Here is a 15,909-nt window from a genome sequence, read left to right as displayed (position 1 = left end):
CGAAGACCCCACCCATCCCAGGCATTCTCTCTTATCCCCTCCTCCATTTGGCAAAAGATACAAAAGCTTGAAAGCATTTACCATCAGGATCCAGGGCAGCTTCTACCCCACTGTTACAAGATGACTGAATGGTCGCCAAGTACGAAAGAATAGACACGGTCTCCCACTAAACCTTGTTCTGATCTTGCACCTCATCATCTGTCTGCACTGTACTGTCTCTGTAGCTGCTACACTTTATTCTGCATTGTCATTGTTTTCCCTTGTTCTACTTCAATGTACTGTGTAATGAAATGATCTGTATGAATAGTATGTAAGACAAATTTTTCACGGTAACTTGGTATATCTGACAATAATAAACCAATTCCATTCCCAGCATGTTTTGAGACAAAAGCAGTGCAATTGCAAGGACTGCGGAGTAGACTTGATGGGCTCAATGGCCTAATTCTGCTCCTATGCCTTATGGTCTTGAAGAGGCAGTAAGGAGAAAAGTCAGGTTCGGGATAACATTGGAGAAGTTCTTCAATGCTCTGGCAAAGGGGCTGTGAGCTGAATGTCCCCTCCTATGCTGGATGTGTTCATGCTGCATAATTCTGCGGAGGAGACCTTTTACATAGAGAGCCTTGATACTTATGAAACATACCGCAGGAAAGAGACCTTCAAAAGGAAATTGCATAAGTACTTGGAAAAAGTACAGGAAGGAGCAGAATGTGGAAGTAATTGAGTTGTTCTTTCAAAGAACCAAACAAGTGGCCTCTTCCCATGGTTCACTGATACGATGATTAAATACACATGCATCTTGACAAGAGGAATAAATAACAAAAGCAAAAGAAAATTTTGCACTCAACGTTTTAGGAACAGTTTCTTCCCCTCTGCCACCAGATTTCCAATCAGTCACAGAGTCATAGAACACTGCAGCACAGAAGCACGCCATTCAGCATATCTAGTCTAGTCCCATTGGCTTGCACCCAGACTGTACCCCTCCCATCCATGTACCTGTGTAATAATTCCATGCTCTAAGCTCATCCATCTTTCCCACAATACTCCTTGCGTTGAAATATACACAACTCCGATCGTTAGTCCTACCATGCTCGACTTTTTGACTCCTGACTTTGCATGTAGGCTTACAACGCCTTTCCCCCAACCACTGGCCCTCTGGACCCCATCCCCCTGCAACTCTAGTTTAAACCCCTGCGCAGCACAAACAAACTTTCTTACAAGGATACTGTATTAGTTTCCCCCCAGTCCATGCGCAAACCGTCCCTTCGGTACAAGTCCCACCTTCCCTGGAAGAGAGTCCAATCATCCAAAACACTGCAGCCCTCCCTCCTACACCAACTGCTTAGCCACGTGTCAAACTGTATACTCTTCCTATTTATGGCCTCACGAGCACGTGGCATGGGTAGCAATCCTGAGATCACAGCCCTGGAGGTCCTGTCCTTTAACTTAGCGCCTAACTCGCTGAATTCACGTTGCAGGACCTCGTCACCCTTCCTACCCATGTCATTTGTACTGACTTGGACCACTACCTCTGGCTGCTCACCCTCCCACTTAAGAATGTGTGGATTCAATCCAAGATGTCACGGGCCCCAACACCTGAGAGTTCATTAACACCATCTCACTATCTTAATCTCTTTTTGCACTAATTTAATTATTTGATACATATTTCTTAAGATAATATATAGCATTGCACTATTTTTTGCTGCAAAACAAAAAACTTCACGACATATGTCAGTGGCAATAAACCCGATTATGATATGTTAAGCTACAAAAGTAAGGAATGCAATGAAATATCAGTAGAACTAAAGAGGGCGAATGAGGAAGACAGTTTATCCCCAACATATATACTGTTTATCCCGCATAAACTGGGGGACTACTTTGTCGAGCACCTCTCTCCTTGCCCTGACTAATCCAGAATCTATCAACCTCTGCCTTAAATATAAACAATGACTTGGCCTCCACAGCCTCTGTTGCAACAAATTCCACAGATTCAATACTCTCTTTTCTGAGGCTGTGTCCTCTGGACTTTGACTCCCCCACAATTTATAACCTAACAACTGACAAAGACCTATCATTCATTTCTCCTGATCAGAGGATTAGAAGCAAAACTGCAAGACAGATCAGAGAATCTATCCTGGACCCAATCACAAAGACGTGGCTCTACTTCGTTAGGAGTTTGAGTTTATGTCAGTGGTCCCCAACCTCCGGGCCGCGGACCGATACCGGGCCGCGAAGCATGCAGGGGGGCAGTTGTAGACGGAGCGCGCCCAGCACATCTTCAAGAAAAAAGCCGAAATAAACAAGCTAATTAATTAGGTGCCGCCCAGAAGCCAGTCTTCATTAGAGAAACTGAGGTGGAGAGGGTCAATAACTTTAAATTCTTCGGCATTAAGGATCAACGTTTCTCTTTCTGAAAAGTGTCAGAGGATCTGTCCTGGGACCAGCATGTAACTGTCATTACAAAGAAAGCACAGCAGTGCCTATACTTTATTAGAAGTTTGTGTAGATTCAACATGTCACCTCGATCCTGACAGCCCCGTCTTTTCAGCCTGTCTGGGCTGGAGTTTAAATTGACCAAACAATGGAACGAAGAGCAAGTGAAATCGGCAATCGCCTCTGATCTGGGCCAACATTTACGTGCCGGGCGGCACCTAATTAATTAGCTTGTTTACTTCGGCTTTTTTCTTAAAGATGTGCTGGGTGCGCTCCAGCTACCGCTGCACCCCTGCACTCTTCGCGGCCCGGTATCGGTCCGCGGCCTGGAGGTTGGGGACTACAGGTTTATGTCATCAAAGAGTCTTGCAAATTTCTATGGATGTATGGTGGTTGCATCATCGCCTGGGATGGTGGGCCACTGCACAGGATCGGAAAAAGCTGCAGCAGGTTACAAGCTCAGCCACCTCCAACATGGGCACGAGCTTCCGCACCGTCAAGGGCAGCTTCAAAAGCTGACACCTCAAGAAACTGGGATCCATTAAGGACCCAGGCAACCCGGGATATGCCCTCTTCTCTTTTAAATTTCTAGAGATGTACCATGGAGAGCATTCTGAGTGGTTGCATCAGCACCTGGCATGGAGAATCCAATATGCATGATCAAAAGAGGCCAAAGAGGCTGGTAGACTCAGCCAATTCCATCACAGGAACAACCCTCTCCTCCATCGAGGACAACTCCAGGAAGTAGTGATCAAGAAAGCACGCATCTGTCACTCAGCACCGAGGAGGTGACCTCTTATTAGGGGAAAGGTACAAGAGCCCAAAGAACCACACTGAAAGATCCAAGATCCAAGGATTGTGTGCAGTTTTGATCACCAAATTACAGCAAGGATATTAATAAGGTTGAAAGAGTGCAAAGAAGGTTTACAAGGGACTTGTTGCTGGGACTTGAGAAACTGAGTTACAGAGAAAGGTTGAATAATTTAGGACTTTATTCCCTGGAGCGTAGAAGAATGAGGGGAGATTTGATAGAGGTATATAAAATTATGATGGGTATAGATAGAGTGAATACAAGCAGGCTTTTTCCACTGAGGCTAGGGGAGAAAAAAACCAGAGGACATGGGTTAAGGGTGAAGGGAGAAACGTTTAAAGGGAACATTAGGGGGGCTTCTTCACACAGAGAGTGGTGGGAGTGTGGAATGAGCTGCCAGATGAAGTGGTAAATGCGGGCTCACTTTTAACATTTAAGAAAAACTTGGACAGGTACATGGATGGGAGGTGTATGGAGGGATATGGTCCAGGTGCGGGTCCATGGGGCTAGGCAGAAAAATGGTTCGGCACAGCCAAGAAGGGCCAAAAGGCCTGTTTCTGTGCTGTAATGTACTATGGTTCTATAGTTCTAATAGTTTCTTCCCCTCAGCCATCAGATTTCAGACTGGTACCTCACTACCTCATTATTCCTCTCCCATACAATTGAAACATTCTTGTCTTGAAACTGAACTGCTGTAACATAATAACAAAGTCACAGCATATGTCAGTGATGATACACTGGTTCTGGCTCTGCACCATTAAATAGAAGGTGATCACCTGTCCTGCCATCTCCTGTCAGCTGTCCTCCATCCCCATCATCGTACATGGCCACCACATTGATTCTGTATGGAGTGTCAGGCATGAGAGAGTGTAGGATCACGTTGTTTCTTCTTCCAGGAACATAGGTCTGAAACAAGAACAGAGCAAGACTTTTCTTTAACAAACAACAAGGCAGATCAGAGTCACAACCTCTTAGTGAATACAGAGGCTCATTGGCAGGAGGCAAAGAGTGGGAATGTAGGGAGCCTTTTCTGACTGACTGCCAGCAACTAGTATTATATATCAATGATTTGGCTGATGGAATTAGTGGCTTTGTTGCAAAGTTTGCAAACGAAATGAAGATGGATGGAGAGAAAGATAGTTTTGAGGAAGTAGAGAGGCTACAGAAGGGCAGACATTTTAGGAGAATGGGCAATAAAATGGCAGATGGAACACAGTGCATGGTCATGCACTTTGGTAGAAGAAATGAAAGGCTTGACTATTCTCTAAATGAAGAGAAAATACAAAAAAATGAGGTGCAAAAGGACTTGGGGGTCCTTGTGCAGGATTCCCTAAAGGTTAATTTGCAGGTTGAGTCTACAGTGAGGAAGGCAAATGCAATGTTAGCATTCATTGCAAGAGTACATTGTGAGGTAATGTTGGAGATCTAGAAGATTATCAGGCTAACAGGAAGTAGTTTAAGAAGGAAATTAGGAGAGGCAGAAGGGGCCATGAGAAGGCCTTGGTAGGCAGGATTAAGGAAAACCCCAAGGCATTCTACAAGTATGTGAAGAGCAAGAGGATAAGACATGAAAGAACAGGACCTATCAAGTGTGACAGTGGGAAAGTGTGTATGGAACCGGAGGGAATAGCAGAGGTACTTAATGAATACTTTAATTCAGTGTTCACTACCAAAAAGGATCTTGGTGATTGTAGTAATGACTTGCAGCGGATTGAAAAGCTTGAGCATTAGATATTAAGAAAGAGAATGCGTGGGAGCTTTTGGAAAGTATCAAGTTGGATAAGTCGCCAGGACCGGATGGGATGTACTCCAGGCTATTGTAGGAGGCGAGGGAAGAGATTGCTGAGCCTCTGGCAATGATCTTTGCACCATCAATGGGGATGGGAGAGGTTCCGGAGGATTGGAAGGTTGCGGATGTTGTTCCCTTATTCAAGAAAGGGAGTAGAGATAGCCCAGGAAATTATAGACCAGTGAGTCTTACTTCAGGGGTTGGTAAGTTGATGGAGAAGATGCTTAGAGGCAGGATTTATGAACATTTGGAGAGGTATAATATGATTAGGAATAGTCAGCATGGCTTTGTCAAGGGCAGGTTGTGCCTTACAAGCCTGATTGAATTTTTTGAGGATGGGACTAAACACATTGATGAAGGAAGAGCAGTAGATCTAGTGTATATGGATTGTAGCAAGGCATTTGATAAGGTACCCCATTCCAGGCTTATTGAGAAAGTAAGGAGGCATGGGATCCAAGGAGAAACTGCTTTGTGAATCCAGAACTGGCTTGCCCACAGAAAGCAAAGAGTGGTTGTAGATGGGTCATACTCTGCATGGAGGTCAGTGACCAGTGGTGTGCCACATGGATCTGTTCTGGGACCCTTACTCTTCATGATTTTTATAAATGACCTGGATGAGGAAGTGGAGGGATGGGTTAGTAAGTTTGCTGATGACACAAAGGTTGGAGATGTTGTGGATAGTGTGGAGGGTTGTCAGAGGTTACAGTGGGACATTGATAGGTTGCAAAACTGGGCTGAGAAGTCGCAGATGGAGTTCAACCCAGATAAGTGTGAAGTGGTTCATTTTGGTAGGTCAAATATTATGGCAGAATACAGTATTAAGGGTAAGATTCTTGGTAGTGTAGAGGATCAGAGGGATCTTGGGGTCTGAGTCCACAGGACGCTCAAAGCAGCTGCACAGGTTGACTCTGTGGTTAAGAAGGCATATGGTGCATTGGCCTTCATCAATCATTGGATTGAGTTTAAGAGCTGAGAGGTAATTTTGCAGCTATATAGGACCCTGATCAGACCCCACTTGGAGTACTGTGCTCAGTTCTGGTCACCTCACCACAGGAAGAATGTGGAAACCATAGAAAGGGTGCAGAGGAGATTTACAAGGATGTTGCCTGGATTGGGGAGCATGCCTTATAAAAACAGGTTGAGTGAACTCGGCCTTTTCTCCTTGAAGCGACGGAGGATGAGAGGTGACCTGATAGACGTGTATTAGATGATGAGAGGCATTGATCATGTGGATAGTCAGAGGCCTTTTCCCAGGGCTGAAATGGCTGCCACAAGAGGACACAGGTTTAAGGTGCTGGGGAGTAGGTACAGAGGAGATGTCAGGGGTAAGTTTTTTACTCAGAGAGTGGTGAGTGCGTGAAACGGGCTGCCGGCAATGGTGGTGGAGGCAGATACCATAGGGTCTTCTAAGAGACTTTTGGATAGGTACATGGAGCTTAAAAAATAGAGGGCTGTGGGTAAGCCTAGTAATTTCTAAGGTAGGGACATGTTCAGCACAACTTTCTGGGCCAAAAGGACCGTATTGTGCTGTAGGTTTTCTATGTTTCTATGTTAGTACTAGAATATAAAAGCAAGGATGTAATGCTGAGACTTTTAAAGCACTGGTGATGTCTCACTTGAAGTACTGTGGGCAGGTTTGGGCCCCTTATCTTAGAAAGGATGTGTTGAAACTGGAGCGGGTTCAAAGGAGGTTCATGAAAATGATGCTAGGTTTGATGGGTTGTGATATGAAGTGCACTTGATGGTTCTGGGCCTGTATTCACTCGAATCCAGGAGAACGAGGGGTGACCTCAATGAAACCTATCAAATGGTGAAAGGTCTTGATAGAGTGGATGTGGAGAGGACGTCTCCTTTGTTGGGAGGGTGTAAGAACAGAGGACACAGCCTCAGAATAGTGAGGCATCCTTTTAGAATGGAGATGAGAAGGAATTTCTTTAGCCAGAGAGTGGTATGTCTGTGGAATTCATTGCTACAGGCAGCTGTGGAGACCAACTCCTCATGTACATTCAAGGCAGCGGTTGATAGATTCCTGATTGGTCATGGCATGAAGGGATACAGGGAGAGAGCAGGAGATTGGGGTTGAGAGGAAAATTGGATCAGCCATGATGAAATGGTGGAGCAACTTGACGGGCCAAATGGCCTAATTCTGCTCCTATATCTAATAATCTTATGGTCTAATACCAAGCACTGCAAGCAAATAATAAGGTGCAAGGATATTACGAGGTAAAAGAGTCCATCTTATCAAACTAGAGGACGTCAATGCTCTTGTAACAGCAGGATAGAAGCTGCCCTTGAGCCTAGCGATCATGATCTCAGGATTTTGTTTTTCCTGCCTGTTGGGAATGGGGAAGAAGAGAGGACGTCCAAGGTGGATTGGGCCCTTGTTTAAGTTGGCTGCTTTACTCAGACAGCTGGAAGTATATACAGAGATCACATTGAGATAACTTGAGAAATTTAAGGTTCGACTCATCTATAAAAAGTCAGTTCGGGTCTCTGATCACAGGATAGAAGCTGTCCTTGACCTTGAACATGTTATATTCCATCTGTCACATCTTTGCCCTTTCCCTTAGCCTGTTAATATGACCCTTGAAGCACCTCCAAATTCCCCTCACAGAGCTAGTTGCCACCTAGCTTTATAATGGCAGCAAACATCAGTATATTACCCATAACTTCCCCTTAATAATTAACAGTATTGACTAAGAATAGATATAGCCCAAATATTGATCCCAATAATATCCTGCTGTTCACTGCCTCAGACTACTCTTTCTGTCTGTAAGTATATAAACATGAATTTACGCCAGTATCTTACCCCTAACACAGTCAGTCATCGAGCTACAGAATAATGCATGCTAGTCAGCTCAATTTACCATGCCAATCATTGCAAGCTCCGATTGCCCACTTCTGCCCAGAACTCTACAAGCCCCTGCTCTCCATGCATCTCTTCAAATGTCTCTTAACTGTGCAATTGTACCAGCCGCAAACACTTCCTACAGCAGCTTGTTCCAAGTACTCAACACCCTCTGGGTAAAGAAGCTACCTCTCAGCACCCTTTCAAATCTCTCTGCTCTTATCTTGTATCTGTGCCCACTCAATTTTGACTCCCCAACCCTGGGGAATACACTATGACCATTCACCTTATCCATACCCCTCATGATTTTATGAATTCCTTTGAGAATGTTGTGCTGGATGCAGAAGGTTATGGGGTGGTAGGTGAGGACAAGAGAAACTCTATCCCTTTTGAGGTGGCACTAAAATTGGATGAGGGTGAATGCCTGGGGAATGGAAGACAGCATCAATAGTGGAAGTCTGTTCTTTGAAGAAGGCATCTCAGATGTTCTGGGAAAAAAAAAATCTCATCCTATTAACAGATGCAGTGAAGATAAAGGAACTGAGAAAAAGGAATAACTTTTTTACAGGAGAAGAAGTGGGAAGAGTCCAGATAGTTGTGGCAGTCAGTAGGTTTATAAAAGATATCGGTAGACAGAGATTGAGAAAGGGAACGGAGGTGTCAGAAATGGACCAAGTGAATTTAATGGCAGGGTGCAAGTTGGAGGCAAAGTTGATGAGATTGATGAGCTTGGCATGGATGCATTGTCAAAGTAGATATATATGTATCTCTCTCTCTCTCTCACACACACACTTCTCCAACTTGGGGTCTGCCATCGCTGGTCCTCAGGGGACTCATAGATTCACAGACATTGTGTTTCAACTTCCTCAGTGCACTCACAGAGACTCACAGAGCCCTGTTTCTGCAGACATTCAAGCAATGGAATTTAAGCAGTCGAATTTTTATTTACAACTGAGGCTATATGCCAGATGAAAATTGATACTTACAAACTCCTCAATTGGGTCTCCGACTGTTGGGGCGTATACGATCCTGTACTGTTGGACTGGCCCTTCCGCATGGTCCCAGCTCACACTTAGGGTATTGGTGGTCGCATCATACACCCTCATGTTTCTTGGTCCACTCCGGCTTACTGCAGAGAAATAAAAATATCCATAAAACATAGAAGCAGAATTAGGTCATTGGGACTATCGAGTCTGTTCCACTGTTCCATCATAGCTGATTTCTTATCCCCTTCAACTCCATTCTCCTGTGTTCTCTCTGTAATTTCTGATGCCCTGACTAACCAAGAACCTGTTAACCTCTGCTCTAAATATACCCATTGTCATGTCCAGCACAGCTGTCCATGACAATGAATTCCACAGACTCATGACCCTCTGGCTAAAGAAATTCCATCTCATCTCTGTTCTAAAAGGGCATCCCTCTATTCTGATCTGTGCCCTCTGGTCCTAGACTCATCCACTATGAGGAAACATCCTCTCCACATCCACTCTATCTAGGCTTTTCAATATTTAGCAGGTTTCAATGAGATCCCTCATCATTATTCTAAGCTCCAGCGGATACAGGGTCAGAGTTATTAAACATTTCTCATACATTAACTCTTTCATTCCCAAAACTATTCTCCTGAGCATCCCCCGCCCCTCCAGTTCACATCAAATGCTCTCACACGGGGGACATTACGCAGAATAAACCATGTCGAAGAATTCTAACTCATCAGAGAAATATGCTGCATATTAAGTAGGAATTAGGTCTGGAAGACGCAGTCAGGCTGAATAGTTTCTTTGCAAGCATAAAAGCATCACTGGTTGAATTTTCGATGTCCACAGGTAATGACACTGCTCCCAATCAATCTCAGCCTGCTTCATCATCTCTTGGAAATAGCATCGATCGAGTGGACAGCCAGAGACTCTTCTCTAGGGCAGAAATGGCTTATGCAAGGGGGACATAACTTCAAGGTGATTGTAGGAAAGTCTAGGATGGTGGGACGTCAGAGGTAATCCTTTTACACTGAGAGTTGTGGTCAATGGAGCACACTCCCAGGGTAGTGGTAAAGGCAGATACGTCAGAGGTATTTAAGACATGAGAAGGTGGGGGAAGGGGGAAGATGGAAGGGTGAAGCCAGGCAGGTGAGAAAGCTGAATGGCAGGAGAGGAAGGAATCTGATAGGAGAGGAGAGTGGACAACAGGAGGAAGAGAAGGAGGGGGGGACCCAGGGGGAAGTAATAGATAGGTGAGAAGAAGTGAAAGGTCAGAGAGGGAAATAGAGGAGGGGGGGGAATTTGTTCACTGGAAGGAGAAGTCGATATCCATTGTGCTATGCTGCTGAGTTTTTTGTGTTCTATGTATTAACATCCACGTCCTTGTCTGAGTGAAAGATATTTCTTTGATCCACGAAGATTCAACCCCTAACTATCATCACATCAGGGTGTCTTTTGTATAGTAATTGCAGGGGATGATGCTCTTTCCATGACGTGACAATCTATTGGTTTATTATTTCAGATTTATTATATTATTGTCTCACGCACTGAGTACAGTGAAAAACTATTTTGGATAGTGATCAATAACTCGGGTTCAATTCCCGCCACTGCAAGAGCTTGTAGGTTCTCCCCACGATGGCACGGCTTTCCCGGGTGCTCCAGTTCCTCCCACGTTCCAAAGATGTACGGTTAGGGCAAGTGAGTTATGGGCATGCAGTGTTGGTGCTGGAAGCATGGCAACGTATGCGGGCTGGCCACCAGCCACGATCCTCGTAGATTTGATTTTATTGTCAACAAAGTATTTCACTATACTGTGTATTTCAATGTATATGTATCAAAAAAAGGTAATCTTTTATTTTTTATCTCTAATTTTCATCAGGACTCTGAGGATATATACTAGATGTGGGTGGGTGGGTGGGTGGGGGTGTGTGTGTGTATATATATATATATATATATATATATAAAAAAGTATGAAGACCCTTCACTTTAAATAAACTAACAGCTCAGATATATTTACCACATACCCAGACAGATTCAGAACGTGATAGGAATATTAGTCCTGAGCTCACCAATACTAACCACACCATCAGACACGCACACAAAGAGGTACTAAATTGTTTAATTGCATATGGTGTACCGTTTGTTATTTCATGGTACTGATTTGTAACAGGGTAACACATCACACAACATCCACACAAACAGGAGGTTTTGCACCTCAATCTCATATATTTGGTGGGGCCAGAGATTGTCTGATTGTCTTCCCTAATTAAGTAAGTTGCACAAAGAGAGGAAAAAATATACTGTGGTACTTTTCATGGGTTCATTGTCCATTAAGAAATCTGATGGCGGAAGGGAAGAAGCTATTCCTGAAATGTTGAGTGTGCCTCTTCAGGCTTTTGTACCTTCTCCTTGATGGTAGCAATGAGAGGAGGGCATGTCCTGGGTGACGGGGGCCCTTAATTGTGGATAACCCCTTCCTGAGGCATCACCTGTTGAAAGTACACTGATGCTGGGGAACTCAGTGCCTGAGATGGAGCTGGCTGAGTTTACAACCATCTTTCTGATCCTGCACAGTGGTCCCTCCATACCAGATGGTGAGGCAACCAGTCAGAATGGTACATCTGTAGAGATATGCGAGTGTCTTTGGTGACATACCAATTCTCCTCAAACTCCTAATGAGGTATAGCCACTGTCAAGCCTTCCTTGTAATCGCTTCAGACCATTACCCCCTGCTATTTGACCACTCAAGAGTCCTTGAGCAGTGGGGTAGAAGCTGTCCTAGAGCCTGGTGGTACATGCTTTTAGGCTTTGGTATCTTCTGCCCGACGGGAGGGGGGAGAAGAGAGCATGTCGAGGGTGGGTGGGGCCTTTGATTATGTTGGCTCTTTTACCAAGGCACTGAGAAGCACACACAGCATAACATTACCATGAAAATCCTCCCGGGCTCCGAGACCCTCCACTTTAAATAAACTAACAGCCCAGATATATTTACCACATACCCAGACAGATTCAGAATGTGATAGGAATATTAGTCCTGAGCTCGCCAATACTAACTGCACCATCAGGCATTTGGCACCTAACTGGAGACATGGAGAAGTACAGTTGGCCTGCCTAGCCACATAGACAGAGGAGAAGAGACCTGCTTGGCAGAAGTGAAACAATCACTTGCTCCCGGATATTATGAGTGCAGGTAGGGTGCAGAGAAAGCTCTCGCTATGTCTGTACTAATCTCTCTCTTAGCTCCAAGAGAGAGATTTATAGTCTGCCTGCATTTGACTGGTCTCCCTCTCCCTCTGCTGCCAGAGGAAGGTGCAGGAGTCTTGGGTCTTGGGCAAGGTTTAATCAGCTCGATTTGTGGACTGGGCTCATTTTTAGAGGACTCTGCAGTTCACCTTACCATGTGTTTCTGGTTACTCCTATTTTGTGTGATTTTTGATCAGGTCGGATTGGCTCTGCAGCCAACGAATGACAGCGCTACAATGAACTGAATTGAGCCGAACTGGATATTCCTTGACTGTCTAAAGTACCCTGCGGTTTGATATTTAATATCCTGTGTGCTACTCGCTCGCTTTTTGCCGTTTGTGATATCTGTTCTTTTTCTCGCGCGTTGGGTGTGAGATGTTTTCGTTGAACTGGTTTCCACGGTGTTTCTTTGTTCTGCGGCTGTCTGTGGGAAGTCAAATCTCAGGGTTGTATACTGCAGGCATACTTTGATAATAAACACACTTTGAATCTTTTATTTGTTCTGTTGGTCACTGGGCAAAAGTAGAAATGCACTACCTTTATTGAAAGTGAAGGGAGGACTGCGGAAATTGTACACTCTGTGCCTATTTAGATACCTCCTCTTAGATACTCCCATCTGCCAATTGTACATCGGTAACCAAGAGATTGAACAAAAGACCAGCTTTAATTACTTTGGTAGCTTTATATCACAAGATTCTAGAAGTAAAGTAGAAATAAAAAGAAGAATTGCCATTGCCGAAACCAACTTACTAACTTCCAAAAAATGAAACCCATTTTTACCAACAGACACATTTCTATAACGACAAGGCTTAGGCTACTAAAATGTTACATCTGGTCAATCTTGCTGTATGCTTCCGAAACATGGACTATAACACCAGAACTCCATAAGACCGTAAGACAAAGGAGCAGAAGTCGGCCATTCGGCCCATCGAGTCTGCTCTGCCATTTTATCATGAGCTGATCCATTCTCCCATTTAGTACCACTCCCCCGCCTTCTCACCATAACCTTTGATGCCCTGGCTACTCAGATACCTATCAATCTCTGCCTTAAATACACCCAATGACTTGGCCTCCACTGCTGCCCGTGGCAACAAATTCCATAGATTCACCACCCTCTGACTAAAAAAATTTCTTCGTATTTCTGTTCTGAATGGGCGCCTTAACAATCCTTAAGTCATGCCGTCTCGTACTAGACTCCCCTATCATGGGAAACAACTTTGCCACATCCATTCTGTCCATGCCTTTCAACATTCGAAATGTTTCTATGAGATCTCCCCTCACTCTTCTAAACTCCAAAGAATACAGTCCAGAGCGGACAAACGTTCCTCACATGTTAACCCTCTCATCCCCAGAATCATTCTAGTGAATCTTCTCTGAACTCTTTCCAACGTCAGCACATATATAAAAATTCATGATCTATGTGAGTGATGATAAACTTGATTCTGATATGGGTCTCTATTGTGGACTGAGAGTGGGATGGGGCAAGCTGAAAGTAATCATAGTTTGGAAAAGGGAAGGGAAAGAGGAGGGAGCAGAAAGCATCAGAAAGACATTCTGTAATAATCAATAAACCATTTAGAATCAAATATATATATATGTGTGTGTGTGTGTGTGTGTATACCTAAGAATTTTGCACAGTCTGCCCGTCAGTGATAATAAACCAGAATCCTGATGTTCGCACATTAGTGCAGACCCTGCACTCACACATTCTATTACTGGTACTCAACCTACATGTTCGGCCATCGCTGGAGAGCTGGCCTCCTTCCCCGTCCGAGTACAGGGCCACCACGTTCACAGAGTATGGCGTGTCTGGCTGCAGGCGTTCCAGAAGCACGTTGTTGGCATTCCCTGGTACCACCATCTGCTCGACAGAAAAATGCATCCACGTCAGCACGTTCAAGATTTTTTTTTTGATTTTGAGATACAGTGCAGAATAGGTCCTCCCAACCCTCCGAGCCATTCTGGCCACTAACCCCTAGCCGAATCACAGGACAATTTGCAATGACCATTTAACACACTAACCAATATGTCTTGGGACTGTGAAGAAACCGGAACACTCAGCAGAGGCCAGCATGCACACAGTAAAGGACGTATGAAATTGCTTACAGAGGATGCTGGAATTGAACTACAAACTCCAATGCCCCAAGCTGTAACAGCATCACAGTAACCGCTACACTACTATGAACCCTTTTTCTTGTTGGCCAGCCTGTGGGTGAAATTACTTGCAATTTACAATAAAAACTGAAGACTACTTCCTGCTTGAATTAATATCTGCTATATTTAAATAACTCCAGAGTGCTCTCTATAGCAGGCCTCTTCACCCTATTGCCTGTACTGTGCTGTACTGACCTGCTATGTTCCTTCACTCAGCAGATCAAGCAACAGCTATGGCGGGGAATAAATAGACGATGCTTTGGGTTGAGACCCCTCATCAGGATGGAAAAGGGAAAGAAGCCAGAATAAGAGGGAGGAGGGGAAGGAGTACAAGCTGGCAGATGATGGGTGAGACCAGGTAAGGGGGAAGGTGGGTGGGTGGGGCAGGGCAATGGAGTGAGAAGCTGACAGGCGATAGATGGAAAAAATAAACGGCTGAAGAAGGAGAAATCTGATAGAAGAGGGACCATGGGAGAAAGGGAAGGAGGAGAGTCAACTGAGAGAGGTGATGGGCAGATGAGGAAAAGGGGTGAGAGAAGAGCCAGTGGATGACAGATGTTATGTTTTAATCTCAAGAGATTCTGCAATGCTGGAAATCCAGAGCAACATACAAAATGCAGAAGGAGCTCAGCAGGTCAGGTAGCATCTACAGAAATGAATAAACGTTCGATGTGTTAGGCCAAAATCCTCCATCAGGACTGGAAAGTGAGGTGGGAGCTCTTTACCCTTTTCCTTTCTAGTCTTGAAGGGTCTCAGCCCAAAACGTCAACTGTTTATTAAATTCCATAGATGTTGCCTGACCTGCTGAGTTCCTCCAGATGTTATGTTTTGTGTAGATACACTTCAGTTAGCCAAAGCTTTCCATAAAGCTACAAGATAATCAGTTGGAAGTATTTATTACAGGATCGATATAGGCTGGAATATAGAGACTTACGTATTGTGAGGGTCGAGTCCCAGTCAGAGGTGCATAAACCACCCTATACTGCTGAACGGGACCTGGAGCGCTGGTCCAGCGGACGTTCAGGCTGTTCGGTGATGGGTTGTAGACTTGAACGTTACCAGGTGACCCACGGATTACTGAGCATGGAACACAAGGAGAGACTCCATTACGTTCTCAGAGAAAGCGACAGATAGATGCAACAAAGCCAGCATTCACACCCCCCATCCCAACAAAACCTTCTGAATACAACGCTTGGTGTAGAGTTAATTGACGCATCAGATTGAAGAATATTTGGAGGACAAATCAATTCAGCAAAAGTGTTATATAGTAGAGTAAGATAACGAAATTATGGTTATATGTCACAGGTACATCAAAACATGTAGTGAAACGTGCAATTTGCATCAACAAGCAGCATAGTCCGAGGATGTGCTGAGGGCAGCCCATGATTGTCTCATTGTTTCTGGGCTAGCTTCGCAGGCCCATATGATAGTAACGGGAGGTGATTTTTTTGGGGGGACATGGGAGGAAACCAGTGCACCCGGATGAATCCCACATGGTCATGGGGAGAATGTACAAACTCGTTACAGATAGCAACAGGAATTGAACCCAGGTCACTGATACTGTCGAATGTTACACAACTGTGCCAGATCAGAGATCTCGACACCCAAGAACTTGAAATTGAGCACTCTCTCCACTTCTGAGTCCCTTATGAGGATTGGT

At 44.5% G+C, this 15,909-nt stretch overlaps 1 protein-coding gene across 3 annotated transcripts in view; it reads right to left on the bottom strand.

The window, feature by feature from the left end:
* The window catches only part of col12a1a (collagen, type XII, alpha 1a), a 394,452-nt gene that overhangs the window by 172,192 nt on the left and 206,351 nt on the right, over positions 1 to 15,909 (bottom strand). For all 3 annotated transcript variants that reach the window (XM_063055440.1, XM_063055439.1, XM_063055441.1), the window contains 4 exons: positions 15,184 to 15,326; positions 13,827 to 13,956; positions 8,865 to 9,007; positions 4,018 to 4,147 (listed from right to left, as the gene is read on the bottom strand). In XM_063055440.1, the coding sequence (XP_062911510.1) occupies positions 4,018 to 4,147; positions 8,865 to 9,007; positions 13,827 to 13,956; positions 15,184 to 15,326 (546 nt within the window). The remainder of the gene's footprint in view (positions 1 to 4,017; positions 4,148 to 8,864; positions 9,008 to 13,826; positions 13,957 to 15,183; positions 15,327 to 15,909) is intronic.

Source organism: Mobula hypostoma, chromosome 8 (genome assembly GCF_963921235.1).
Source record: "Mobula hypostoma chromosome 8, sMobHyp1.1, whole genome shotgun sequence".
NCBI classification, from domain to species: Eukaryota; Metazoa; Chordata; class Chondrichthyes; order Myliobatiformes; family Myliobatidae; genus Mobula; species Mobula hypostoma.
This window is presented reverse-complemented; position numbering and strand designations above follow the sequence as displayed.